Genomic DNA, 25,245 nt, shown 5'->3' on the forward strand with positions numbered 1-25,245 from the left:
GCAGGTTCCTCCTCCTCTACTTCCCCTCACGATTATGACCACCACAGAGGTTGAGTCTTTCCTACATGAACACATCCCATCATACAACCACATATCTGCTAGAGTGCTTCTGTATCAGTAGAGGAAAGCATAGCTGTTCACCTTGCCTTTATATCAAAAGAGTGTACTAGGCCATTTCTAATATACTTTTTAGCAAGTATTAACAATTCAGAACAGATTTTGCCTTGAGGACTGAAGGCAGCATTAAGTGTAACTCCTAAGAATGCCACAGGGGTACAGTATTGCCAGATGTCTTGGAGTTAGCAGAAGTCATCGTAAATTTCTTGCTTTTTTTCTTAAAACCTCCACTCCTGAGGGTGAAAGATTTCAGCTTTAATATCAAAGTTAACTGTATCTCTATCACTCCGCTTTAGAGAAAGAGGTTTCAAGACATTCTCAGAGCCCAAAAAGCAAGTTAGAATCTAAGTCCATTTTGTGTAAGTCATGATTTTTGAATGACAGGGGTTAGCAACACAGATACCGGTTTACAACAGAGGCAATGAGGGATGCATGAGGAGATTGCCCATCTCCCTGCCTGCCTTTCCCCACAGTGCTGGATCTCAGCCTTGGCTCCCTCCCAGAGGCTGTGAAGCAGCTCCAGCCCCCTCCCCAGGTTATGCCACTTATGCCGTCCCAACCAAGCATCTCTCATGCTGCAGCTGCCCCACACCAGCAGGATCAAACCAGCCTGGTGTTACACTAAGTCAGCAGTATTGTAGAGGTCACCACCAAGATAATTTAGTCCTACCCTCAGAGACTTTAATGACCTGATCATTGGAAAATAGAAGTTATGTTCTCATAGCCACATGGGGAACCTTTCGGTGCAGATGGATACTTTGTGCTTTCAGAAACACAAGAAGAAACTAAGTACCTAATTTTCACAGGAGATGAGAAAGTTACAATGGTGCCTTCAGCCATGGTTTCCCAACATGAAGGAAAAGCAGCCACCTGATTCAGATTTATTGCCCCAAGGCCTGTTCCTCAGCTGCAGACAGTGCTTCCCCATCTTTTCCTTCACATTTCCTAGGGTCTTCCTCACATGACAAGCTCATGGAGGCAAAGGGACCCAGACCTGGTCCCTGACAGCAAATAGCTCCAACAGGCAGCCAGTCCAGGAGCTGCCCCTGATGTCCATCACTCCACAGTTCTGCTACAAACCTAAAGTTTGGTATGAGGCATTTAGCATAATTGAGCCACAAAACCCATGGAGTAGAACAAACCAAAAAGCTTGTGTGACAGCATGTGGCACTGCACAAACACCTAGCAAGAAGGCACTCCTTCCTTTAAACTCATGTTGGTTTAGTAGATCAAGGTGTCCTGCTCTCCTGGCCCCATAAAGAGGAGAGATCAGACTGAAGATGATTGTAGCTGTGCATGTGCATACTGTGATGGAAAAACAAGCATCACAGGACAGACACGCCTGGCCTTCTCACCTATCACTGCAGACACCTCCAACACACCCCCTGGCCAAAGTGACTGTTCACTTCTCCTGATTTGGAAACAACCCAAAACACTGCAGAGCCAATACCTTCACAAGGGACAAAGAGATAACAGTCGTTTTAGACTTTCTGTTCAATAATGTGAACTCATAAGCAGAAAAAGAGCAGAGTCATTTTCATTGGCTCTGAAAGCAACAGGGTTTCATATGGTGCAGCTTGTTAGTCTTATCCAGTCCTCCCATGGAGCGGTAACTTGCTCCAGAAGCAGGAATAGTACTCAGTGCAAATCAATGGGGCTGCTTTTGAGCTAAAGCCCTACCCACTGTAAGTAACACCACTGACGGCTGGACCTTGTACTGAAGTCTCGCTCTATATTTGGGAAGGTCACATCAGTGAAAAGAAAATGGAAGGCTCCTCTTCAAGAACAGGTTGAGCAAACTTGTAATGTATTCTAACCCCATGTTTGCCACATACCACAGCTAACATGTCTTCTGCTTTGTGTAAATCCATCAGGGAAAGGACTTTGGAGGAGCTAATTGTATTCACAAACTCATGTGGAAAAATTTCAATTAAAACTTTTGCATGTTAAAATGTCTAGTTCTGATTTTTTTTTAATGATTAATTTGAATTTTAAAATGACAGTCTTTGAGAGGGGACAACTTCTTTTTCTTTCCATTTTATTTCTTTCAGAATGGACTTTGTTGTCATTTTAAAAAGTAATCTCAATTCCAATAGGCTTTTATCCTTACAGAAAAAAATAAACATTCCCATTATGCGTAACATTTGGTTTAACCCAAAATGCTCTGCTTTGCTTTTTCAGTTTTGATAAGACACCTGGAAGATTTCTGTCTTTTTCTGACCCGGACTGATACTCTGGAACTTCTTCATTTGGCTTCTTCAGGGATCTGCTTGGTACAGTACCATGGGACAAAGCCTTGGAAGGAAGAGGGGCCCAAGAAAGCTGCTTAATATTCAGGAATCATCTCCTCCAAGCTCAGGAGGGATGCATCCCAACGAAGAGGAAGTCAGGTAAAAATCACCTGCATGGACGAACAAGGAGCTCCTGGGCAAACTCAGACACAAATACGAAGTCTACAGAGGGTGGAAGCAAGGATGAGTAACTAATACAGAGAAATTGTCTGAGCAGCCAGGGATCATGCTAGGAAAGCTGAAGCCTTGATAGAATTAAATCTGACCAGGGACATCAAGGGCAATAAGAAAAGCTTCTGTAGGTATGTCAGTGATGAAAGGAAGACTAGAGAATTTGGCCTTTTCAAGCAATTGCTAGAGAAAATCCCACAGGCAAGGCTGCTTGAAGGTAAAGGGGTCCGAGATAGTTGGTTAATATTCAGGGATTTCTTCTACCATGCTCAAGATCAGAGCATCCCGACATGTAGGAAGTCAAGGAAGGGAGCCAGGAGACCTGCATGGCTAAACAGGGAACTGCTGGGTAAGCTCAGGTGGAAGAGAAGAGTTTACAGATCATGGAAGGTGGGGCTGGCCACTTGGGAAGAATATAAGGCTGTTGTCAGGGGATATAGGGAGGCAACTAGGAAAGCTAAGGCCTCGTTAGAATTAAAGCTGGCATGAGGGGTCAAGGACAACAGAAAGAGCTTTTTCAAATACGTGGCAGATAAAACTAACACCAGAGGCAATGTAGGCCCACTGATGAATGAGGTGGGTGCCCTGGTGACAGAAGATACAAAGAAGGCAGAGTTACTGAATGCCTTCTTTGTTTCTGTCTACTCTGCCAGAGGCTGTCCTGAGGAGTTCCATTCCCCTGAGGCCCCAGAGGAAGTCAGGACGGTGCAAGAATTTGCCTTGTTTGATCAGGACTGGCTTAAGGAACAATTAGACAATCTGGACATCCACAAATCCATGGGCCCAGATGGGATGCACCCACGGGTGCTGAGGGATCTGGCTGACGTCATTGCTGGACCACTCTCCATCATCTTTGCTAAGTCTGGGGAAACGGGAGAGGTGCCTGAGGACTGGAGGAAAGCTAACGTCACCCCAGTCTTCAAAAGGGGCAAGAAGGAAGACCCAGGTAATTATAGACCAGTCAGCCTCACCTCCATCCCTGGGAAAGTAATGGAACGACTTATCCTTGGTGCCATCTCAAGGCATATCAAGGATAAGAGGGTCATTAGGAGCTTCACCGAGGGGAAGTCGTGCTTGACCAACCTCATAGCCTTTTATGAAGATATAACAAGGTGGATAGATGATGGCAGGGTGGTGGATGTGGTCTACCTTGACTTCAGTAAAGCATTTGACACAGTCTCCCACAGCACTCTCATAGCTAAACTGAGGAAGTGTGGTCTGCACAATCGGGTAGCGAGGTGGACTGTGAACTGACTGAAGGAAATAAGCCAGAGAGTCGTGGTCAACGGAACAGAGTCCGGTTGGAGGCCTGTATCTAGTGGAGTGCCTCAAGGGTCGGTGCTGGGGCCAGTACTGTTCAATATATTCATCAATGACTTGTATGAGGTACTAGAGTGTACTATCAGCAAGTTTGCTGACGACACCAAGCTGAGAGGAGTGACTGATGTGCCAGAAGGCTGTGCTGCCATCCAGCGTGACCTGGACAGGCTAGAGAGCTGGGCAGGGGAAAAATTAATGAAATATAACAAGGGCAAATGTAGAGTATTGCATCTGGGCAGGAACAACTCCATGTTCCAATATAAGTTGGGGAATGATCCATTAGAGACCAGTGTAAGGGAGAGGGACCTAGGGATCCTGGTGGACAGCAGGATGACCATGAGCCAGCACTGTGCCGTTGTGGCCAAGAATGCCAATGGCATCCTGGGGTGTATTAGAAGGGGGGTGGTTAGTAGGTCGAGACAGGTTCTCCTTCCCCTCTACTCTGCCCTGGTGAGACCACACCTGGAATATTGTGTCCAGTTCTGGTCTCCTCAGTTCCAGAAGGACAGGGAACTGCTGGAGAGAGTCCAGCGTAGGGCAACAAAGATGATTAAGGGAGTGGAGCACCTCCCTTATGAGGAAAGACTGAGGGAGCTGGGTCTCTCTAGTTTGGAGAAGAGGAGACTGAGGGGTAACCTTATTAATTTTTGTAAATATACAAAGGGTGAGTGTCACGAGGATGGAGCCAGGCTCTTCTTGGTGACAAACAACGGTAGGACAAGGGGTAATGGGTTTAAGCTGGAATATAAGAGGTTCCACTCAAACTTAAGAAACTTCTTCTCAGTGAGAGTAACAGAGCACTGGAACAGGCTGCCTAGGGAGGTTGTGGAGTCTCCTACTCTGGGGACATTCAAAACCCGCCTGGACACATTCCTGTGTAGCCTCATCTAGGTGTTCCTGCTCCAGCAGGGGGATTGGACTAGATGATCTTTCGAGGTCCCTTCCTAACCCTAGCATTCTACGATTTTATGATTCTATGAAACATAACCCCTATTTGTAAAAAGGGAAAAAAAGGAAGACCTGAAGAACTACAGGCCAGTCAGTCTCACCTCTATGCCTGGCAAGATCATGGAGCAGATCCTTCTGGAAGCTACGCTAAGGCAGAAGGAAAAGAAGGAGGTGATTGGCGACAGCTAACATGGTTTCACTAAGGGCGAATCATGCCAGACAAATTTGGTGGCCTTCTACAATGGAGTTACAGCATTGATGGATAAGGGAAGAGCAACTGACATCATCTACTTGGACTTGTGCAAAGCACTTAACACTGTCCTTCATGACATTCTTGTCTCTAAAGTGGAGAGACATGAGTTTGATGGATGGACCACTTGGAAGATAAGGAATTGGCTGGATGGTTACAGTCAAAGAGCTGTGGTCAATGGCTTGATGTCCAAGTGGAAACCAGTCAAAAGTGACATTCCAAGCTGTGTGGTGCAGTCAACATGCTGGAGGGAAGGGATGCCATCCAGGGGGACCTCGACAGGTTTGAGAGGTGGGCCAGTGTGAACCTTGTGAAGTCCAACGAAGCCAAGTGCAAGGTCCTGCACATGAGTCAAGGCAATCCCAAGCACAAATACAGGCTGGGCAGAGAATGGATTGAGAGCAGCCCTGAGGAGAAGGACTTGGAAGTGTTTGTTGATGAGAAGCTCAACATGACTCTTCAATGTGCACTTGCAGCCCAGAAAGCCAACTGCATCCTGGGCTGCACTAAAAGAAGCTTCTCTTCCTCTACTCTGTTCTCATGAAACCTCACCTGGAGTAGTGTGTTCATCTCCGGGGCCTCCAACATAAGAAGCATATGGACTTGTTTGAGTGAGTTCAGAGAAGGGCCTTGAATATGAACAGAGGACTGGTGTACTTCTCCTATGAAGACAGGATGGGGTTGTTAAGCCTGAAGGAGAGAAGGCTCTGGGAAGACCATATAGAAGCTTCGTAGTACCTAAAGGGGACCTACAAGAAAGCTGGCGAGGGACTTTTTACAAGGGCATGTAGTAACAGGACAAAGGGTGATGGCTTTAAACTGAAAGAGAATAGGTTTAGATTAGTTAAAAGGAAGAAATTATTCACCATGAGGATGGTGAGGCACTGGAAGAGGTTGCCCAGAGATGTTGTGAATGTTCAATTCCTAAAAGTGTTCAAGGTCAGGTTGGATGGGCTTTGAGTAACCTGGTCTAGTGGAAGATGTCCCTGCCTATAGCAGGGAGGTTGAAACTAGATGATCTCTAAGGTCCCTTCCAACCCAAATCATTCTATGATTCTATGATTTGTCCAGTAAATAAATAAATAAATAAATAAATAAATAAAACAAAAAAAAAAAACACCAAAAAAACCCCCCACCAAACCAAAACAAAATAAACATATACCATAGTTCACAATGACTGTTCTGTTTTCCTGATATTTTGCTTATGTGTGATACTGTCTTTCAGACTAAGGTATTTATTCAGGTTTTGGGTTCCTAGCTATCATCTTCTGTAATAGCATTAGACAAATGAACAGTATACCGTTGCACTAAGTAGTACCTTAGGGTATGGTGGGTCTTAATAAAATGAAGTTGGTGTAAAGACACTGCTGACAGGTTTGTGCTGCCTCTATGGCAACCCTCAAGCCTGCAGGGAGGAAAAAGGTGTTCTCCAAGAATAACCCATAAGGAAGTTGTATGCACACTAGGATGGTTAAGTTTATGGTCAAATAGGCTATTCAAATGCAGAATAATTGGATCTGATAAGCAGAAAGTGAGTTTTTACCACATCCCAATGTATACACAGAGCATCTAGTATGGAAGCAAAGTGGATTCAGTTTTAACAATCTGCTTATTGCTGAGCATGATTGAGCTGCTATTACATTACAGCATGTCAGAGTGTGAGTCTGGTCCTGTGGATGTTGCCTCTCTGCAAGGAAGGTGGAGAAGGGACTCAGGCAGTCAACCGTGGCATAGGGCACCCTGGGTGCAGAACAGTCCAGGAGAAGCAGATTCACACAACCAGGCAAGGATTTGCAAAACAGAGGGAAGGCAAGAGCCAGGGGCCAGAAGAACTTAGGAGGCTGCTGATGTCTGGTGTTTGGGGATGCCTTCCTCAATGCTGCTTATTTTTGTGTGAGAGCCAGGGAAAAGATTCTTCTCCTATCCAAAGTGGATGTTGAAACCTTCCATAGACATGGTTTGGGTTTGTTTTTAAAGATAGAAATGCTTTCAGCTTAAAAAGTCATATAGTCTTTCTTTAAATATGTGCCTGCCCTTCTGAGGGACCAGGCCTTCTTCCATGCTTGTTCTTTTTGGACATTGTGCATTGGCCTGACACCAAAATGCTTTAGAGATAAGATGAATCGAGGGTAAACATAAGAGAAAAGTGGATATAATCAAGTATATTTTGGACATAAAGCCAGCAGACATAAGGAACTTGAGTACATAGAGGGAATTCCTCAGAAAAAAAGGCTTCAAGCTACATAGGAAAAACAATATTTGTCACTGTAGCCACACACTTATGTGCAACTGGGACCTGAACAGAAACCAAGAGTTTGGATCTCCAAAAAAAAAAAAAAAACAAATGTGAGAGTATGCAGCACCCTGTCAACTGCATAAGTAACCTTGAGGGATGTTTGAGTAGAACAAATGTTAATGGACTAGTCCCCAAAACACACTGAAATTCTATTAAACCTGGTGTCTCAGTTAACAGGATGTAATTCTGCACCATGAGCGCTCTCTCTGTAGAGACTGGAGTTGTGCCTTCGACTGCCTGGCTACAAGGCTCCCTTACCTTCAGGCCACCCTGGCCCACAACAGGGGCTTACCCAGTTCATCTGGCCTGTGTTTGGACACTGTTTCCCTCCTTGGGAGGTTTATCTCCTGGGTGAGTACAGATGACGGCTACACTGGGGAGCAGCGATGGTGTTTGGTTGGCCGTCAGTCCTGGATCTCCTGTTATCTGCACACAAAGCCAAACTGGAGCACACCGCAGCTCCCTTTGGACTCTTTCACCCCGTGGACATCAGGCTGCAGTGAGGGCTAACACCTGGCCTAGTTTCACCCCAGCATGAAGATGAGACATAGATGGGATGTGTACCTGGGAGTGAGGAGGTGCTCCTGTGTTGAGCAGGGACATAAGAGTGACTGAACAGCCCTCCCACAGTAACAGAAATTTTTTCTCCAGCTCTTCATCCAAGGAGAGATGAACCTCCCAAGGCCCACACAGACACCTCTTTTACAGAAAGGCAGCCTGGCTGATGATGACATGGTGTGATCACTCATTTTTTTTTAGGTACCCCCTCAATTCCCTGTGTCTCAATCTGGATCATGTCTCCACACTTTCTTCCCTGTCTTGAAAGAGGATTTATTTTCCAAGACTTTCATATTTACAGCTCTCTTAATCCTCCTCCTCCATCCTTCATTTCCCAGAGTAATTTTATAAATTGGCTAGAGAAGAGGCAAAATCCTCAAAGCCAGTGCTGGAGGCACCATCCCTTAATAATTCCCAAGTGCAAGCTGGGAGGAGTAGAGGCTTGAGCTGTGCTCTTCTCCTGTGTTCCCACGCAAGAATGCTGAGAGAGACTGGTGGCCTGGGCAACCCTCAGCCTCAGCAAGGATCAGAGGGGCTACAAATGTGCCATGCATGGCCATCAGCATCAACGGCCACACAAGGTCTGGCCCTCAGTGGGAGTCAACATTCACCCTGGGGAGCAGTCTGATCATATTTTGTGGTTTTTGTGTTTTCCTTTTTCCTACTTCTTGTGGTTGCTTAAGGCAACGACAGCCAGAGCAGCCATCCCCACATCTCCTCCCTGTGCTGTTCCTCTGAGATACATCTGCTGGGTTTCTCCAGGCCAGCGCCAAGCTGGTGTCAGAAACCATGGGGACAAGGTGAGGGTTGTCTCTGCCCAGAGGTGCCCAGCAACAGAGTCTGAACTAACTCCTGTAGCTAACCTGCATCTCAGAATTGATTTTTTTTAAGCAGGGAATGGATAAAGATCCTCTCAAGATCTTCCTCCTTGTTCCCATCCTTCCCCTGCATAACACCACCTTTCTCATATCTGCTGCAGATGTCACTGAGCACTGAGTCTGTGTCTCTGGGGCACCATAGTCATGGCCCAAGTGGGAAAAGGTGGAAGTTACCTCAGCTTTGTGTGCACATGGGTTTTACACTGCTGTACTCAGGGCGAGGTCCTTTGCACTGAGTTAGAACAGCCCAAGGGCTGCTCTTGCTGACACACCCCAGTGCTCATGAATTCCCTAATGACAACCCTGAGGAGCTGAAGCTGCAGATCAAGCTTGCACCATTAAATCCCTTTCCTCCAGCCACCCATGCATTTCCCCACTACGTTACCAACAGCATGCAAAACTGATATAAGAACATCTATGCCAGGTCTCTTGTCAAGCCTTGGTGCCGAGGGAGACTGCCAGTTTGCACAAAAAGAATTGGCTTCATTGGGATGGGAAACCACCCAGCCACCAGTACAGACAGCTTTAGCTGAGCTCCATCCCCTCAGTTGCCATCAGGGTCACTGGGGAAAACTATGACTCAGATGGTCTAGTTTAGGTACCTGCTTTGGAGCAAAGAGGGTCACATCCAAGAAGTGGCTACTTCTCTCCTTCCTATACTAGCTCCCATGCAGATTTTCCTCTAGACCTGACAGCGATTTGATTAGTAGACAGCAATGCATTTATCTAGAGAATGTCAGCAGCCTCTTTAATTCACTTACATGCCACCGACATACGGACATTTTGCAGGACTGTATTACTGTGGTCAGTCCACAGATTTGGACTAGCTCTGATGTTGTTGGTATGAATTTCCCTTCATCTTAATGAATCAAGTATGTCTTATAACTCATAATCAGTTTTCATTTGTACTAATACCACACAAACCTTTCATTTCCTAGTCAGTTTGGTTTATGAATGGAAAGTATGTAGGCCACAACTTTTTACAGTGTTCTACAGAAAGAGCTGCTTTGAGGCACAACTTTTACATGATGGTGTTCTAAAAAAGAAGAAGTCACAAAACCAACATAACAGTGTATTTGCTTGGGAGCACAAAGTACAGAGCTGTGTGAGTTGTAACACAGCCATCTTGAATTGCAAGGATTTTGTGCTTTTTAAATGGCATCCATGACATCTGGGAATAATTTTTGGAAGAATAAATAGGCACACAATGTACTGAAAGGTAAATGGCTCCTTATTTCCCCAAAAGTTTTCCAAATCAGTCAGTAAAAGCTGCTGAGTTCCTTTGGATTGAACAAAGTGCAAAATGCTGCCATTCTTGGACTTTATTGTAGGTAGACTCTACCCTCTCTGTAGAAGTGCCAACAGTGGGAAATGGTAGGTTTATTTACATCAGATTTATTGAGATAAGCAAGGATTAAGAGGGCAGTAGCTGTCCTGAGTAGAAATACTTCCTGGAACATGGAACACAGCTCATATTCAGGTTATATTTGCCTAAATATAAATATAAATGTAAATGTAAACGTAAATATAAATATAAACTCAGATGTCAACCTCAGGCTATGGCACAATTCATTTCTACCTGTTACTCAAGCAGTTGCAGTGAAATATCGCCTTCTTAAATGGAGAAAATGCATTTTTTCCATCCTCATATGAGTTTAAAGTAGAGGTTTTAATTTAAAAGTTTGAAGTCAAATTTCAACTTTAAAATGCCACTTCTGCTCCAGGACTTTCAGTTATTTTAGCCCCAGAAAAGAACCTCATGCTAGTTTCCCCCATTATGACAAAGAAATGGAATTACAAACATGATCACAAATACCCTGAGAGTATGTTGCTGCATTGCAAAAATGCAAAGACATGGTCAGGTCTCCTGGAGGAAAATATTTACCTCAAATGTGCGCAGAACTTTAGCCAATGCCCCAACTTCTTCCTTCAGAGAGAAAATCAAGGAAATCATACCATTTTTATTTGAGGACTCTTCAATGTACATAGATTCCTGAAAGAAAACAAACAAACAAGCAAAAAAGATCTATAGTCACACTAGACGTCAGTTTTGATTTACTCCATTTCCCTTTTGCACAGCATCAGCAATGTAAAGAGGATATAAAGTTGCTTTAAGTGAGAATTAAGGCCAGTGTTGCTGCCTGAAGTAGAGCAGTTCTGGGGCTGCTGTGATTTAAGATGGTACAGTCACAAATCCCTTCTCTCCAGGGAGAGGGAGGTGATCAAAAAGGATATGAAAATACTCTAATATCATCTCTACCTTGCTTCACCTCTCAAGTGTATCAAACTCAGGGAAGACTGGAAACATTACTGCACTTTGGGTTTCAGCTATGGTGAGATCTTCCCTCATGCTTTCTTTTCATTAACACTCAAGATTAAGCAGAGCAATGTAGGTGAGCTCTGTGTAGAGCTGCAGGCCATAATCTATGTTTCCCTTCAGTTCTGCTTGTACCTTCCAAGTAGCACCAGGAGAGGTGTATTCACAAGACGGATATGGAAGGTAGTTTAAAAACAGAATAAAAACAACAACAACAAAAAAAGGGAACAACATTGGAGCAAATGTTCATTCATATCCTTCCTAAATCCTACCGTGAGTAAAGACCCAGTTAGGGAGAGGTATGTTTTAATTTTTGTTTGTTCTCTTTCTCTTATTGATTTTCTGCTCATTTCCAGAATGTCTTGGTATGTTCCAGTACATGTATTTCTGTTTTAAAAAGCTATGTTGAGTAGGGGAGAGCTATTTCACTGCTTTAGAAACAGGAAACAGAGTCCTGGAGTTGGGTCAGATTTTCAAAATTATCTGGGTACCTACGATGGCAGGTAAGTGCCTGGTGAGATTTCCAGAATCACTTACGGAGTTTTTAATGTTAAATTTGTTATGCAACCATCACAAACTTTCAAAAGTCACATTAAGGCCTTATTTGTGCTTTTTTTACTACTGGCCTTGGGCAAACAACTCCTGGCTGGTATTTCAAAGATCATACCAGACATCTGCAATACACACAGGTCCTGATGTAATATGTCCTGGGCTAAAACCTGACTTAAGGTATCCATCCTTTCAATTTTTCTTCATTATCGTCTGGATTTTCAGTCAGAGTCTGTCTCCATTACAGCTATTGCATAATTTAACATATAAATCAGATCATAAGGAGTCTCAGTTCCCAAATATTGTCCTCAGAAATAGCAAAGGCAGTCTTTGTAGCTGAAGGATTAATAATTAAATCCAGCTGCCCCTGAAGCCACAAAGCTCTTGGTGGGACTAAATTTTCTGAAACAGCGTTTTAAGGATCTGCTTTATTTTGTAAAGTAAATAATTGCCAATTCTTCAAGGTGTCTCTGAGGTTGCTGCTAACCTGAGAATTCTTTGCAAGAGACTGGCAACACATTTTTCTACCTGACTTTATTTCCAGAGGTTGCAAAATTTATCCAAGTGTTTTCCATCTTTATGGGGAGTCTCTATTGTAACTGTATTAGAAATACTGGTTTTATGCACCAGAGGGAAGTTTGTCACCTGCTGAACTGTGACACTTCAAGCAGCATCTCTGTGTTTCCTGGTTCCTCACCCAGCCAGGGAGTCATCCCAGCTCTTAGCTGGTGGGATCCAAGAGGAAAAGCAGTCAGGAGTGGTGTGGCAGCTGGCTAATGAAACTCATTCACACCTGAAGCAACACAAGGGGAAACAATGACAGGAGTCTGTCAAAAGGCAAACCAAAATGTCAGTCATCAGGAAATCTTACGTGAGTTAGTGTAACCCAAACCATCATCTGAAATGCCATCCCTGCATGGCTTTGACATTCTGTTTTCCCCCACTGCAACCAAAACTGATCTTAAGGACAGAGCTGTGTTCCACCAGTGTCTGCCCAATGGACCAAGAATTTGGTTTTCATGGTCTTCACTGGAACTGTTTTAAAAGCCATGTGTTTCTGCATTTAAAATACTCTTGACAAAAGATGCCTCAAGGACTAACTTCTATGGCAGGTTGACTTGAATCTGTGTGACAGTCACTTGATTTGTTCAGCCTGGAGAAGAGGAGACTAAGAGGAGACCTCATGGCAGCTACAGATTCCTCACAAGGGGAGGAGGAGGGGCAGACACCGAACTCTTCTCTTTAGTGGCCAATGACAGAACCCAAGGGAATGTCAGGAAGATGTGCCAGGGGAGGTTCAGGTTGGACATTAGGAAAAGGTTCTTCACCCAGAGGGTGCTGGAGCACTGGAACAGGCTCCCCAGGGAGGTGTCACGGCCCCAAGCCTGACAGTGTTCAAGAAGAGACTGGACAAGCCCTCAGACACATGGTGTGAACTGTGGGGTTGTCCTGCGCAGGGACAGGAGTTGGACTCAATGATCCCTGTGTGTCCCTTCCAACTCACGACATTCTATGACTCTATGACAAAGAAGTTGTTGTTTGGACAGCTGCCTGGGATACAATGCAAGGTTCAAGCCCTGCAAGGTAATTCTGATGTTAATTGATGTCTTTATACCATAAAATAATCCAAAAACACCTAAAAACATTATTTCCAACTCAGATGGACTCTAATTTGTCACTAGCCTTGATGTGTTGAGATCAGCCACTTTCAAGCTGCCTTCACTCATTTTTCCAATCTTGTAAATTGATTTATGTTACTGCTTAAAAGTAAGACCCGTCGCAGTAAGGAGTAGGCACTAATCCTGCAAACAGGGTGATACTTGCTTAACTTCTTGCACATCTGCATGTGCACACATTTCACTTGACAAAAGTTAGTTCATACCCACAGAGACAACAGCTTTCATTGCAAGAGGAAAGAAGAGAAAAATGTTTGTTTTGCTGGTACCCAGTTCTTATCAATATATATGGAAGTGATATAAATCAATACACTGGAGACAATGTACATCAACATATCGACTGGGGTTTATATACATCAACAGACACACATGCACTCACATTTGTTGTTGAGCTTTTTTTACTACTCATATATATAGTTTTAAGTGTTGATCACAGTTTATCCATTTTCCATTCTGATTCTAATTTATTGGTTTTCAACCTCTTATATTGAGAGGAATTGCAACTTTGGGACAGTTCTACTGTTCTGTTACTACTGTGATTATGATTAAGAATTGAACAATAATTTCATTGTCATTGAAACACTGCCTATGTGACCTGTATATGTGATTTATAAATGTAGTGTGGAACAAATTAAGTACTCATTTTCTTCTGGCATTTTTTTTTTCCAAAAGTAAAACAAGAAACAGTGGATCAACATGAACATCCATTCCTGAACAGTCTCACAGATAGGTGATGTGTAGATGCAAGGACAGGTTTAATCTGAGTGCAATGCAAATCTGTATTTTTAGTTAACCACTTCTTACATGGATTGATATTGCCTTCCTGGCACATGTGGCACTACTGGAGGTCAATAACACAGACCTGTCCACCTTCTAATCCATTTTTGAGCTGGTTAGATAAAGCCCTTCAGAGTGAATTCCAACACTGTTAAAGCCAGAGGAAGTTGTGCTTGCTGTTTCAGTGAGAAAAAAAATCCCACTTCTGTGTTGTAAATTCCAGAGTTACTGGATATACAAAATAGTAGGAAAAAAAATGGGGAAAAGTATCTCAAAGGCAATAAGATTTCTGAGTTACTTCTGAAAGTTGAACTAGTTTCCAAGTCAGATTTTTTAAGGCACTTAGATGCTGAGCTGCCACAGATCTCATTGGGACCAAGCGGGACTTGGAAAAGTAGCACGGTGAAACCATAGAGAGTGGTTGTGGTATTTCAGCATCAGCACACAAGGCTTCCTTGGCTGCTCCACTCTTAAAAAGGCTTGTAGAAACTAAAGCCCCTTTTTGACTACCTTCTACAGCTTTTTTCTAGCTTCAGTGGCATTGCATAGGATACATGCACAAGGAATTTTGTCCTAATAATTAACCATGCTGGCCTCAGGTTACATCACTTGCCCCTGCAGTAACTATAGTGCCTGTAATCGAAAGGTGGGGGCTTCAGGACTTTCCTGATTTTTTGAAAGCAAAGGGTTCAAAGTAAATAGGTAGATACTAAAAAGGGTGATATCAAAGTCACAAAATTTAACAAATAGCTCCACTAGAAGAGCTGTTTTTCTTTAACAGAAGAAGACAACTTACATTTCCTCACACATGTTTAAGACCTCTAATTAGCTGTTGGTCTTTTCTGCTTCTTCTTCTATTTGTCATATCCGGAAGGATACTGCTGCAGTGTTCTTTTTTGTTCTCAGTGCAGTTTTGTGAGCACAAGTAAAAACAGACAAGTACTTCAGCTGCCAAAAGGGAGAACGGTGGCAAACAGGCATGGCAAAGCATCAAGACAGTCAAGTTGTTTCCTCCCATCTCAGGTCATACTGCTTCTCAGAGAGCGGGGAATAAGATTTGCAAGCATGGGGGAAGTGGGCAGGAGGGACGCAGCTACAGCCCCTTCTGTGAAGAGTGGGCATGCAGACCCCATCACTTACCTGGAAAGGGTCACCATTCATTTTGCAGTGCTGCATGTCCATATTGCAGAGGCAGCGATGCCTATTCAGGGAGATCCCTTTGCCACTCCAGGTGAAGCCTTCTGATCTTGTGACAGTAGCCAGAGCTCTGTGCAAAGGTATTTAAAGTGGAGCAAGCCAGGCAAAGCCATCCCCTTTCCCTCCCTTCTCCAGCTCCCTCCCCTGGACACAGTGCCAAGGGGGCGTTCTCCCCACATGCCTCTTCCACCCACTCCCTGCGCATGGACAAGCGAGGCCCACCCCAGAGCACAGTGGCACTCCAGCATATTGTTTCTATCTTCAACCAACGTGGACAAGCAGCATGCTTTGAATTAACAGCCTTCCTCCTCCTGATCAACATCAGCTGCTGTTTTAATTTTTGCACATCAACACATCATCTTCAGTTCATCCTTCCCCCCATCCATTCCCACTGCCCCATGTGTGTTCTGCCTCAGGTGTGTTTCCTATTGAGGCTCACTCCACGTGACCAGAGATCAGATGTTCTCCAGGATCTGCTCTTTGGATGCCAAACATGAGCCGGGGAGGGCCATAGAGCTGCAGCTGGGGGATTTGTCCTTTAGTAGGACCTCCTGGGCTGCATCCAAGAGGTCAGAGGGCGGGAAACACCACTCCACATAACAGACATTGGAGAGAAACAGCCTGTGCAAAGGAAGCATGAGACAGGAGTTACCTGCATGAACCTCACAGTGGGATATGAGTGTGGACACAGAGGAAGTGAAGAAGATAAAGGAAGAAAAAGAGCAGGGAAGAGCACACCAGAGCTAGAGGGCAGGACAGGATAATTCAGAAGAACTGCAGATCTTTGTGTGCTTCTATATAGTGTCCATTGTGGAGAACTACAAGAGGAAGAGAGTTGGAGGCATAAATGATTTCAGAAAATGTTGGTAAATGCTTGGTATAAAAGAGCCCAGATTTGGTTTAGAGTCACCCAATGGGTTGAGGGAATAATGGAAAGCTGTAGCCCAATACCAGAGGGCAGATTTAAAAAAAAAAAACCTGATCAAGTATCTGATTTATTATTTGGAATGATGAAGTCTGTACTGACAAACTATGTCAAGGCAGGTGATCTTGTCATGTTTTTGTGAATGGAGATAAACTCTGTGAGCTTTCAGGGAAGCTCTAATGCAGGCACCGCAGCAGACCAAGATTGGTAAATGCTAACAAAGACTTACCATGAATCAGCTGTACTCAAAAAATCCAATAGCTGCTAAACAGAATCAGTTTCGCAGTAGGAAAACTGGGTGGAGCCATTTTCAGGGATCTCAGTTCAAACCCCTGCTGAACTCTATGATCATGGAATCAGAATCCAGCCCACTGAAATTATCTACCTGATAATGTGCATTTGAAGTAACTCAGTATTTTGGCATGAATACCTTTTTCAGAAGAGCTGCTTGTCTGTGCATCTTGTGGCTATACACAGGGGTAGAAAGTTACTTTCTGAAGTGACCAACAAGCCTGTGGTATGGGCTGGCAGGTCAAAGTAGGCAGCCAAGTGTGATGCATGCATAAAACACTGAGGTCTACTAACACCATAGCAGCAGGTGGAGGCAAGGAGAGATGAAGCAGTAAGAAAAAGGGAGGTTAACCTTGGTAATTGCCAGCAGTACAAAATCTAATATATTTTAACTCCTCAGCCAATAAATCCACTACTAGCCTCTTTTTTTCTTCTCTGTAGCTTTTACATGCATTTAGTCCTTTTATTTCCTTTCTTCCATCCCTTTACTTATGTATTACAACCTCTGTTCACTCTACCCTCACAGTAATGTCAAAGCAAACTGAAATATTTGGTACGCAAAATACCGCTCATGCCAAATCCTCATAATTATCTATTCTGACTCTTCCTGTTGCCAGTTTTATCTGTTTATATTGCAATCTTATGTCTTACTCTTATTGCTACATAACCATAACAATATCACCACTGTACTGCCACCAGTTCCCTGTTTAATCAGCTCAGACTGTCAGAGGTTGCCTGGTAGCACAAGGCACTGGCTGAGGGAAGCAAATGTCCTCTTTGCCAGGAGGAATTTCCAAATTCTCTTGTCCTGGAGCAAAGAGGGTGTGTGGTTGGGGAGCGGGTGGGCAGTTGGTGGTGGGGGGACAGTGTGAAACTGCATACATATGTGTCTCCAGTGCCATTACAGTATAAACACACAATTGCATCACTGCTGGTTACCTTGGACCATTTCAGAGTCCAAACTGTCTGACCTTCCCTGTCTTCTTTGAAGTACTAGTTCAGTGTACAAGTTCATTCCCCTGCAGTGACATCGCTAACTGAGATTTACTACTTGTGTTTCAAGTTGCCCCATGTGTCCGGTTCCCTGTGCTCTGGGTGCGCATCTGAACTTCGGGTCCATTAGTCCTGCTCTGAGCTCCTTCTGCAGCACTGTGCAACCCTATGCCTTTCGACCATATGCAAAGATGCACTGATGTCCTACATTGCCTCCATCTAAAAACAACTTTTTGCCCTCAGAAATGCACACCTTCTTGGAGTACACACATGTGCACAACACGCATCCATTCCTGGCTATGCTGCTCAGGCACTACTAAGAGAGCTCTTTGCACTCCAGGTTGGCTGGTTCCCCTGGTCGGCATGATGCAAGTTCAAATGGCCACGGACTTTGGCTGCTTTTCAGACTGCTCTTTCCTGTCTCTGCCTGTAGCCAGTACTTACAGAGTGGCAGCTTCCTCAGAGCTGTGTGTTTTCTGGTTTGGGCAGGGATGTCCCTTCCCATGCACGGACACTGGGACTATCCTTGGCCTGCAGCTTTCTGCCTGCCCTGCTGCTTCAAGAGGTCCCAGTCAATTTGAGGCAGCAGTGAGCAATGGAAGGGGGCTTTTCTAGTGAAACCGGAAGCTCCTGAAAATTTTTCCAGATGGGGACTGAGTGAGTATCTCAAGGGGTTTGTGTGTGTCTGTATGGCAGGGGGGAGTCCCTCTTATTGCATTTACTAGAGGTCTCCGGCTGCTGCGGCTCTTCATAACATGTTGGCCAGTCTGCCCTTCCTCACACTCCGGTCTACATCGTGGTTGCAAAATCGCGCAACCACATCCCCTGTCCTTGCAGAGCCGTGTTTCCCGATACCTCCTGCAGTCCGTCGCTTAAATGCTTTTTGCCGCACACCGTCCCCTCCCCAAATGAATTTCCCCGTCTGCTTCTCACCGGAGCGCGGCGTTGCCGGGAGGTGGCACTGTGTCCTCACGGCAGCGCCCAGAGGCGCAGGGGCGGGTGTGGGCGACGACGACACCCGGTTGTCCCTGCCGCCAGCCCCCCGCTTGGGGGGCTCCACCTCCCAGGCTGTGGTAGGCATCACCCAGACCCCCCTCCCACCCCCCCCTGCCAGGGGACTACCGCTGCGGAGGCGCCGGGAAACCTCCAAACTTTAGCTCTCAAAAAAAGTGGGGATGGGGGAAGGTGGGGGGCAGCCCGGTGTGATTTATCCCCTGGGGCTCTGATGGACGCCAGACGCGTGGCCCCACAATGGGGCCACACGGCGGGGCCGACGGGCGAAGGGCCCCACTCCGCGGGCGCGGAGGGCCGGGGGAGCCGCGCAGCGCGGTGGGAGCCGCGGGAGCAGCGAAGGGGCGAGCGGGCCGGGGCTGGGGCCGGGGCTGGGGCCGGGGCTGGGGCCGGGGCTGGGGCCGGGGGGAGGGCGACTGCCGCGGCTGCTGCTTTTCTTTTTTTTTTCCTTTTTTTTTTTTCGTTTTTTTGCAGCCCTATATGCAAACTGTCACTTCAGGTTAGCACAAGACCTGATGTAGCTCATTAGCATGAGCTGTATCTAATATGCTTAAAACCTCTAATTATTTATTATGCCCTAATTGGCAGCCCAAGAAATGTCTGCAAAGTGAGGAGTGTTCATCCCAAAACGCCCTTCGAGAAGAATTCAGCAGTGTCCCTGGTCAAACGTCGTTTTTAATTCTTCATTTGGGGCATGGGCTTTATTCCTCTTGTAGACGATACAACGCTAAGAAAACTCGTACAACTCACTATCCCAAGAACTAGTCTCCCTCACTCTGGGCAGGATAGGCAACAATTACTCACGAACACGGTTTAATGCTCAAAGTCCTTCTTTCTTTGAAGGGATGCTTAGGAAGAGACTTTAAAGTTCATTGAGTATGCAAAAGTGTAGGCAGATGCTACCTGAAAATTACTTGAAGGAACTAGTCGTCAGGGAAAAATAACTTTCCTGCCTTCTGAAAGTAGCAAAGTTTTGAAAATTATATTCACATAGAAACTGTTTCAAAATAAGTTTATCTCTCTGAGGTCGCCCTCCCCTCTCTCCTAATTGCCTTTTTTTTCCTCACAAGTCCGTATTATGTTTCTTCAGGTTGCTCCAACTATTTATTTATCTTTATTCTTTTTCTTTTCATTCATTATTCTCTCTCCCCTTCTTTTTTTTTTCTTTTTTTCTTCCTTGTGTGTGTGGCTTCTCGGTCTGATCTGTAGCTTGTTACCACCCACTGCACGCTCTCTCCTGCAGCCGAGGTGTTTCTATACAAACTTCAGCGTCCAGTTGTCATATTAATTATTACACTGAGTAATGACTGAAATAGTCAAAATAAGGGGAGACTCAAGAGAGCTTTTTCTTGCTGCTCAAAGATTCAGCAAAGAAGCCTTGCAACAAAGCACTAATTGGTCCCCAGAAATACTCTGACAAGGCATGGAAGATAGGTTTCATAAAGCCCGGCAATTGTGAAGGGGGAAAAGATCCTTGAATAGACCCCACGCTTCTTTTCTAAACTCTCTTGCTGAGCAAAAAATGGACTGCTTCTTGAATACTGGACTGATCTTGAATGCTATACCCAGCAGAGAAAAAAATGCACCATTTATTGTAAGTTTTTTTTTCCAGCTATTCATGTGTTCTATGTGGAGAATAAGCTGGTTTTGTTTACCATGAAAGACCTTTTACTTTATTTTCACTCTTGGGGGGGAAGCTGGAAAGGGGAGGGGGAGGGTGAGGGGAGGGAAACACATGTGCCCAAATCCAGACGAGCTGCCTACTGTAACAAAATGGAGTGTAACAAATCCTACAGAACTCCCGAATGTATCGATTCTTTGAAGATCCATATAGATTAACGACTTTCGTTCTGCTTTTCTAAGACGGCATTTAATCATAACGTAAATGGCCTTTAAAAAAGAAAAGGGCATTAAAAAAAAAGAAAAAAAGCATACCAAAGTTGTTTCGTTTGGGGGTTTTGTTTGTTTGTTTGTTGTTGGGGTTTTTAAGGAAAAAGAAAAAAAAAAAAAAGGAAAAAAGAAAAGCAAGGACTTCAAAAGACCTCATGAGTGTGGCTACAATTTAGGTACACAAAAAAGCCACTATAAAAAAATAACGGTTCAAGATTAAAAAAAAAAAAACAACTCAAAGAAAAAGGAGGTGGGGAGGAAGCCCAATGAAAAGGGCAAGGGCTATTTATCATTATGTTAGAATTAAGAATTTCAAAGTGCAGGTGCAGGACTGTGCATGTGAGTGGGTGGAGGTGGGGGACCTTGAAACAATATTCATTATTCGTAAATCTGAAAGCCCCAGACCCCTCACTCTGTGCAGGGAGAGGACAGGGGAGCTGGCAAGATGGGCCAACACGAGGGCTGAGTTTTCTCCCCAGCGGCAGCGGATGGTGAAGGACGTGCTGGGCAAAGGGAAGAAAAGGTTCTGCCCTCCCCCTTCACCCCCCCAGGCCCCGGAGCCAGGGGACCTGAGAGCGGACAGGGCCACAGAGGCAAAATTACATGGGAGTTACACTCAGTGACCTCTGGGACTGGCGTCTTTTGCCTTTTTAAGAGCCCTTTGAGACTGAAGAAAGAGGGACCCAGACATTCCAGTCTCACTCTGCCATTTTGAGGGAAAAGGGCAGGAATTTCCCTAAGTGGTGTTTCCATGCCAGTTCTGGTAGTGAGTTGCTACAGAATTACTCTGTTTACGTACATATATATTTTACAAGGCTGCAATTATTTGATATTTCTGTTGTCACTTCCCTAAGCACTGGGATGTGAATCACGGCGCTGGTTCATTACTGTTCTCTCACTCCAGTGATGTGACATCACAATGCAGAGCTAATGATGCAACAACTATTTCCAGTGCAGAGGATTCTGATGTCAGACAAGGGATGTTGAACAAACCATCCAGAAGACTTGGACCTGAAGAGGGAAAGCGCCTATACAGAAAATAAAAATGAGTGTTTTATCCTGCTTAGGTCTGGCTGTCCTGCCCAAAAGAGAATAAAATCATTTAATACCTTTCACATGCAATAAGACAGTAGGTTAAAAATCAGAAAAAAACTCAGTGACCAGTGAAGAGGGCCCTGAAATAAATATGATAGAGGTTAGACCACAACTACTTCACCTTTTTCATCATGCAGGTGTATTGAAAGCTACCATGTTAAAAATTATTAAAAGACTATACAGCAGGTGCACATTAAAGTTTTGTTGAATGACATTGTGCTTTTCACTGTTTAAACTCACACGTCCAGCCAGGGTCAGGCATCGAGCAGCAGATGAGAAGAAGTGATCTCTATAGCTCCAGGCTGCTGTAATTGAGGACCACAGCAGAGCAGGACTTATTTTTGCGCTCGTTTCTACTGAAACCTGAACACAGACTTCACAGATTCACTCCCTCCATGCTTTAGGGCTGGTGTGAGCATGAGGGATGAAAGCCACTTGCAGGACCTTTTACAGCCATAAACTCACTCCATGGCAAGACTGTCATACCATGGCTCTGCCTTTTTTAGGGGCTTAGCACACATCTCAGTTTTCAGAGTGGAAAGGCACAAAGTGTGGTGGAGATGGGCTGGAGCTGAAGGCAGAAAATGTTTTAAAGCTTGCACAGATCCGTGGATATGTGAAAGTCAGGAGGGCACGGAGGGGTCAAGCTGGGGTCCTCACTGCTGCTTGTGCCAAGAGCAGGGCCACTAGCATCCCCCAGTGCTAAACCTCGCCAAGTTTTCCAGGCTGCTCAGACCCATGCAGCCCCAAGGGTCAGTGTGATCACCAAGTCATGCCAGCCTCAGGTTCTCAGCACCGTTTTTCCACATTTGGTCCTAAGTCACAAGGGTGATTTCACCTGGCAGCAGGGATAATTTCCCCTGTATTGCTTGGATCTGTCCTGACTCCCCTAATTACAAGCAGATGCCACCACCTGCTTGGAAAGGTGATGACTCGCTCCCACTTTGTAGGGTGTTATGGGAGGAAGCAGGGGCTCTGTGGATTCCCCAGGACCAGTAAGAGGATGCATCACCTGGGAAATGGGCTCTGTCAGCGAAGAGAGAGCTGACCCCACATCTGCTTGCTCTGCTTAGCACACCCACACTTTATAATGCCCTCTGAGACAAACCGCTTCCCCCCGTGTCAGTGGCAGTACCGTGGCACTCTGCCCTTCCAAGTAACCGTCCACTTTGGACGCACCCAAGAGGGGTTTATTAATTCTCCAGAGAGGCTCGCCCCTTGGAACGCAGCATTTCAAAGGGGTAACTCAAGGCGGCTTCTCCTGAGGCTCTCAGCAGTGCTCCTCGGAACACCCGCACCGGTTCCCCCGCCGTCGTCGCAAGCTAATGGAGCCATCAGGCCGAGCACACGCGGCTCCAGCCGCTGTGAAGGGAGCAGCCCCCCGGCAGCAGGTCGCGGACACTCGAGAAACTCAGACTCGCAGCACTTGATGAGCGAAGGAAGCGGCAGCGGGCATCCCTGTGGTTCCCAGGGACAAGGACAAACCCGCCTTTTCGCGGTTCCGCACACGGGAAGTTTCAGTTCGCGACTGCCTGTGCACATGCACGGGCCGCGTCACGGCGCTGTCACGGGCGCTTTTCCCGCGGGCACGCACCGGCCGCGGGACCCGCCGTGCCGTGCCCGCCGCGCCGCCGCTTCTTCCCTCCAAACCCTGGCAGGTGCCGCTAAGGTCACCCCCAGCCCGCGAGCGCCCCGGCGGCACGCGCCGCAGAGGACACCCCGCACCTCCCGGGGCTGTCCACACCTGCCTGCGCCCCGCGAGCCACCTCCTCCCCCCCTCGCCGTTATCCCTCCCGCAGCAGCGTTCCGGCGCGCACGCCACCTCCGCGGAGAGCGGGAGGACATGGCAGCAAACGCCGCTTAGGCACCCCCGTTCCCGGGCAGGGCTCCCCTCTTTCCCTTCCGCCTGCATCCCCACCTCGCTCCCCCGGAGCCGCCACTGCCCCCCCTCAGCCCCCTCTCCGCGGCGGCCCACGCGCGCCGCCTCCCGCCCCGCCGGGGCGCGCCCGCCGCCGCCCGCCCCGCGCGGCGCCCCGGCGCGGGTGTTTGCTCAGGGCCGGGAGCGCGGCACGCGCCGGGCGCACGCACTTGCAACAACAAACCCGCGAGGGGTGGGGGCGGCGGGGCGGGGGCGGGGGAGCGGGCACCGGGGGGCGGCGGAGGGGGGCGGGGGAAGGCGGGGCCGCGCGGCGGCCAGCGCGTGTGCGCCGGGGGCCGCGGGGGGGGCGCGCGTGTGTGTGTGTGCGCGTCCCCCCCCCCCCCCCCTCCGCCCACGGCGCTGAAAAGACGGCGGCGCTCCGGGGCCGGCAAAGCTGGGGAGCGTGGAAGGCGCAAGGTGCAGAGAGTGTGTGAGTGTGAGCGCGGGGGGGCGGCGGGGGGAGAGTGCGTGTGCGTGTGTGTGTTTGTGTGTGTGTGTGTAGGAAGGGGGGGCGGGCGAGCCCCGTCCGCCCCTTATAAGAGACACAATCCCCAGCCACTTTTTTGCAAAAGGGGCTTTGCAAAGCAGTCGGCGCACACGCGAGCGCCACGAGCCTCCCCGCGGCCGCCGCACGGAGGGCGAGAGGGAGGGGGGCGGGCAGAGCCTCCCGCCATCCCCGGCCGCCCGCCCGCCCGCCCGTCTCCGCCGCCCGCTCCCTTTGGTCGCCGCTGCCCCTTTCTCCCCGCTCTCCATCGCCTATCTCATTTTTTTGAAGCGAACGCCGCCAATTCTTTTTTCCTCCTTTTAAATTTCTTTTTGGTGGTGGGGGGACCGGGTTCGGCCGCCGCTCGGGCGCCCCCGCCTCACAGGACGCCCCTGCGCCCATGGCCAGCGGCAGCCCCGCCAGAATGGCCAGCGGCGCCGGGCAGCCGCCCTTCCTGCAGCCAGCGTGCTTCTTCGCCGCGGCGGTGGCCGCCGCCGCCGCCCCGCCGGGGCCGCCGCCGGGGGCGCCGCCGCAGCAGCTAAGCCCGGCGGGCGGGCAGCCCTCGCCGGCCGGCAAGCCCTCGGCACCGCGGGCCGCCAAGCGGCAGCGCTCGGCCTCGCCTGAGCTGATGCGCTGCAAGCGGCGGCTCAACTTCAGCGGCTTCGGGTACAGCCTGCCGCAGCAGCAGCCGGCGGCCGTGGCGCGGCGCAACGAGCGGGAGCGCAACCGGGTGAAGCTGGTGAACCTGGGCTTCGCCACCCTGCGGGAGCACGTCCCCAACGGCGCCGCCAACAAGAAGATGAGCAAAGTGGAGACGCTCCGCTCCGCCGTCGAGTACATCCGCGCCCTGCAGCAGCTGCTCGACGAGCACGACGCCGTCAGCGCCGCCTTCCAGGCCGGCGTCCTCTCACCCACCATCTCGCCCAGCTACTCCCACGACATGAACTCCATGGCGGGCTCCCCCGTCTCCTCCTACTCCTCCGACGAGGGCTCCTACGACCCGCTCAGTCCCGAGGAGCAGGAGCTTCTCGACTTCACCAGCTGGTTCTGAGCGCCGGCGGCCCCCGCGGCAGGTGGGTGCGCGTCTACGGAGGGCCGGGGCGCCGTGGGCCGAGGGAGGCCAAGGGTGGGGGGTCACGGAGCGGCGCGGGGGTGCAGCCGCCGGGGTGCTCCCGTCCCGCGGTACTTACGAGCGGCTCCGGCAGCCCGGCGCTGCGCTAGTTCTGGCGCGGCTCTGATCTCCTCTTTCTTTTATTGTTACAGGACAGTTGCAAAAGGGGGAAAAAAAACCCA

The 25,245-nt window shown here is 47.7% G+C and overlaps 2 protein-coding genes across 2 annotated transcripts in view; one reads left to right on the plus strand and one right to left on the minus strand.

The window, feature by feature from the left end:
• Positions 1 to 15,408, minus strand: part of PAH (phenylalanine hydroxylase) — a gene marked incomplete at its 3' end in the record, with an annotated part of 41,027 nt that extends 25,619 nt beyond the window's left edge. The window contains exons 1-2 of the mRNA XM_080363761.1: positions 15,289 to 15,408; positions 10,715 to 10,822 (exon numbers count right to left, since the gene is read on the minus strand). Coding sequence (XP_080219887.1) covers positions 10,715 to 10,822; positions 15,289 to 15,330 — 150 coding nt within the window. The 5' untranslated portion in view covers positions 15,331 to 15,408. The remainder of the gene's footprint in view (positions 1 to 10,714; positions 10,823 to 15,288) is intronic.
• An 8,944-nt stretch (positions 15,409 to 24,352) lies between these two features.
• ASCL1 (achaete-scute family bHLH transcription factor 1) lies at positions 24,353 to 25,003 on the plus strand (the record flags this gene model as incomplete). Its single annotated transcript, XM_080349692.1, has 1 exon — positions 24,353 to 25,003. One exon carries the CDS (start codon positions 24,353 to 24,355, stop codon positions 25,001 to 25,003), a length of 651 nt encoding a protein of 216 aa, XP_080205818.1.
• Positions 25,004 to 25,245: the final 242 nt, after the last annotated feature.

Source organism: Nesoenas mayeri (assembly GCF_963082525.1).
Source record: "Nesoenas mayeri genome assembly, chromosome: 1".
NCBI classification, from domain to species: Eukaryota; Metazoa; Chordata; class Aves; order Columbiformes; family Columbidae; genus Nesoenas; species Nesoenas mayeri.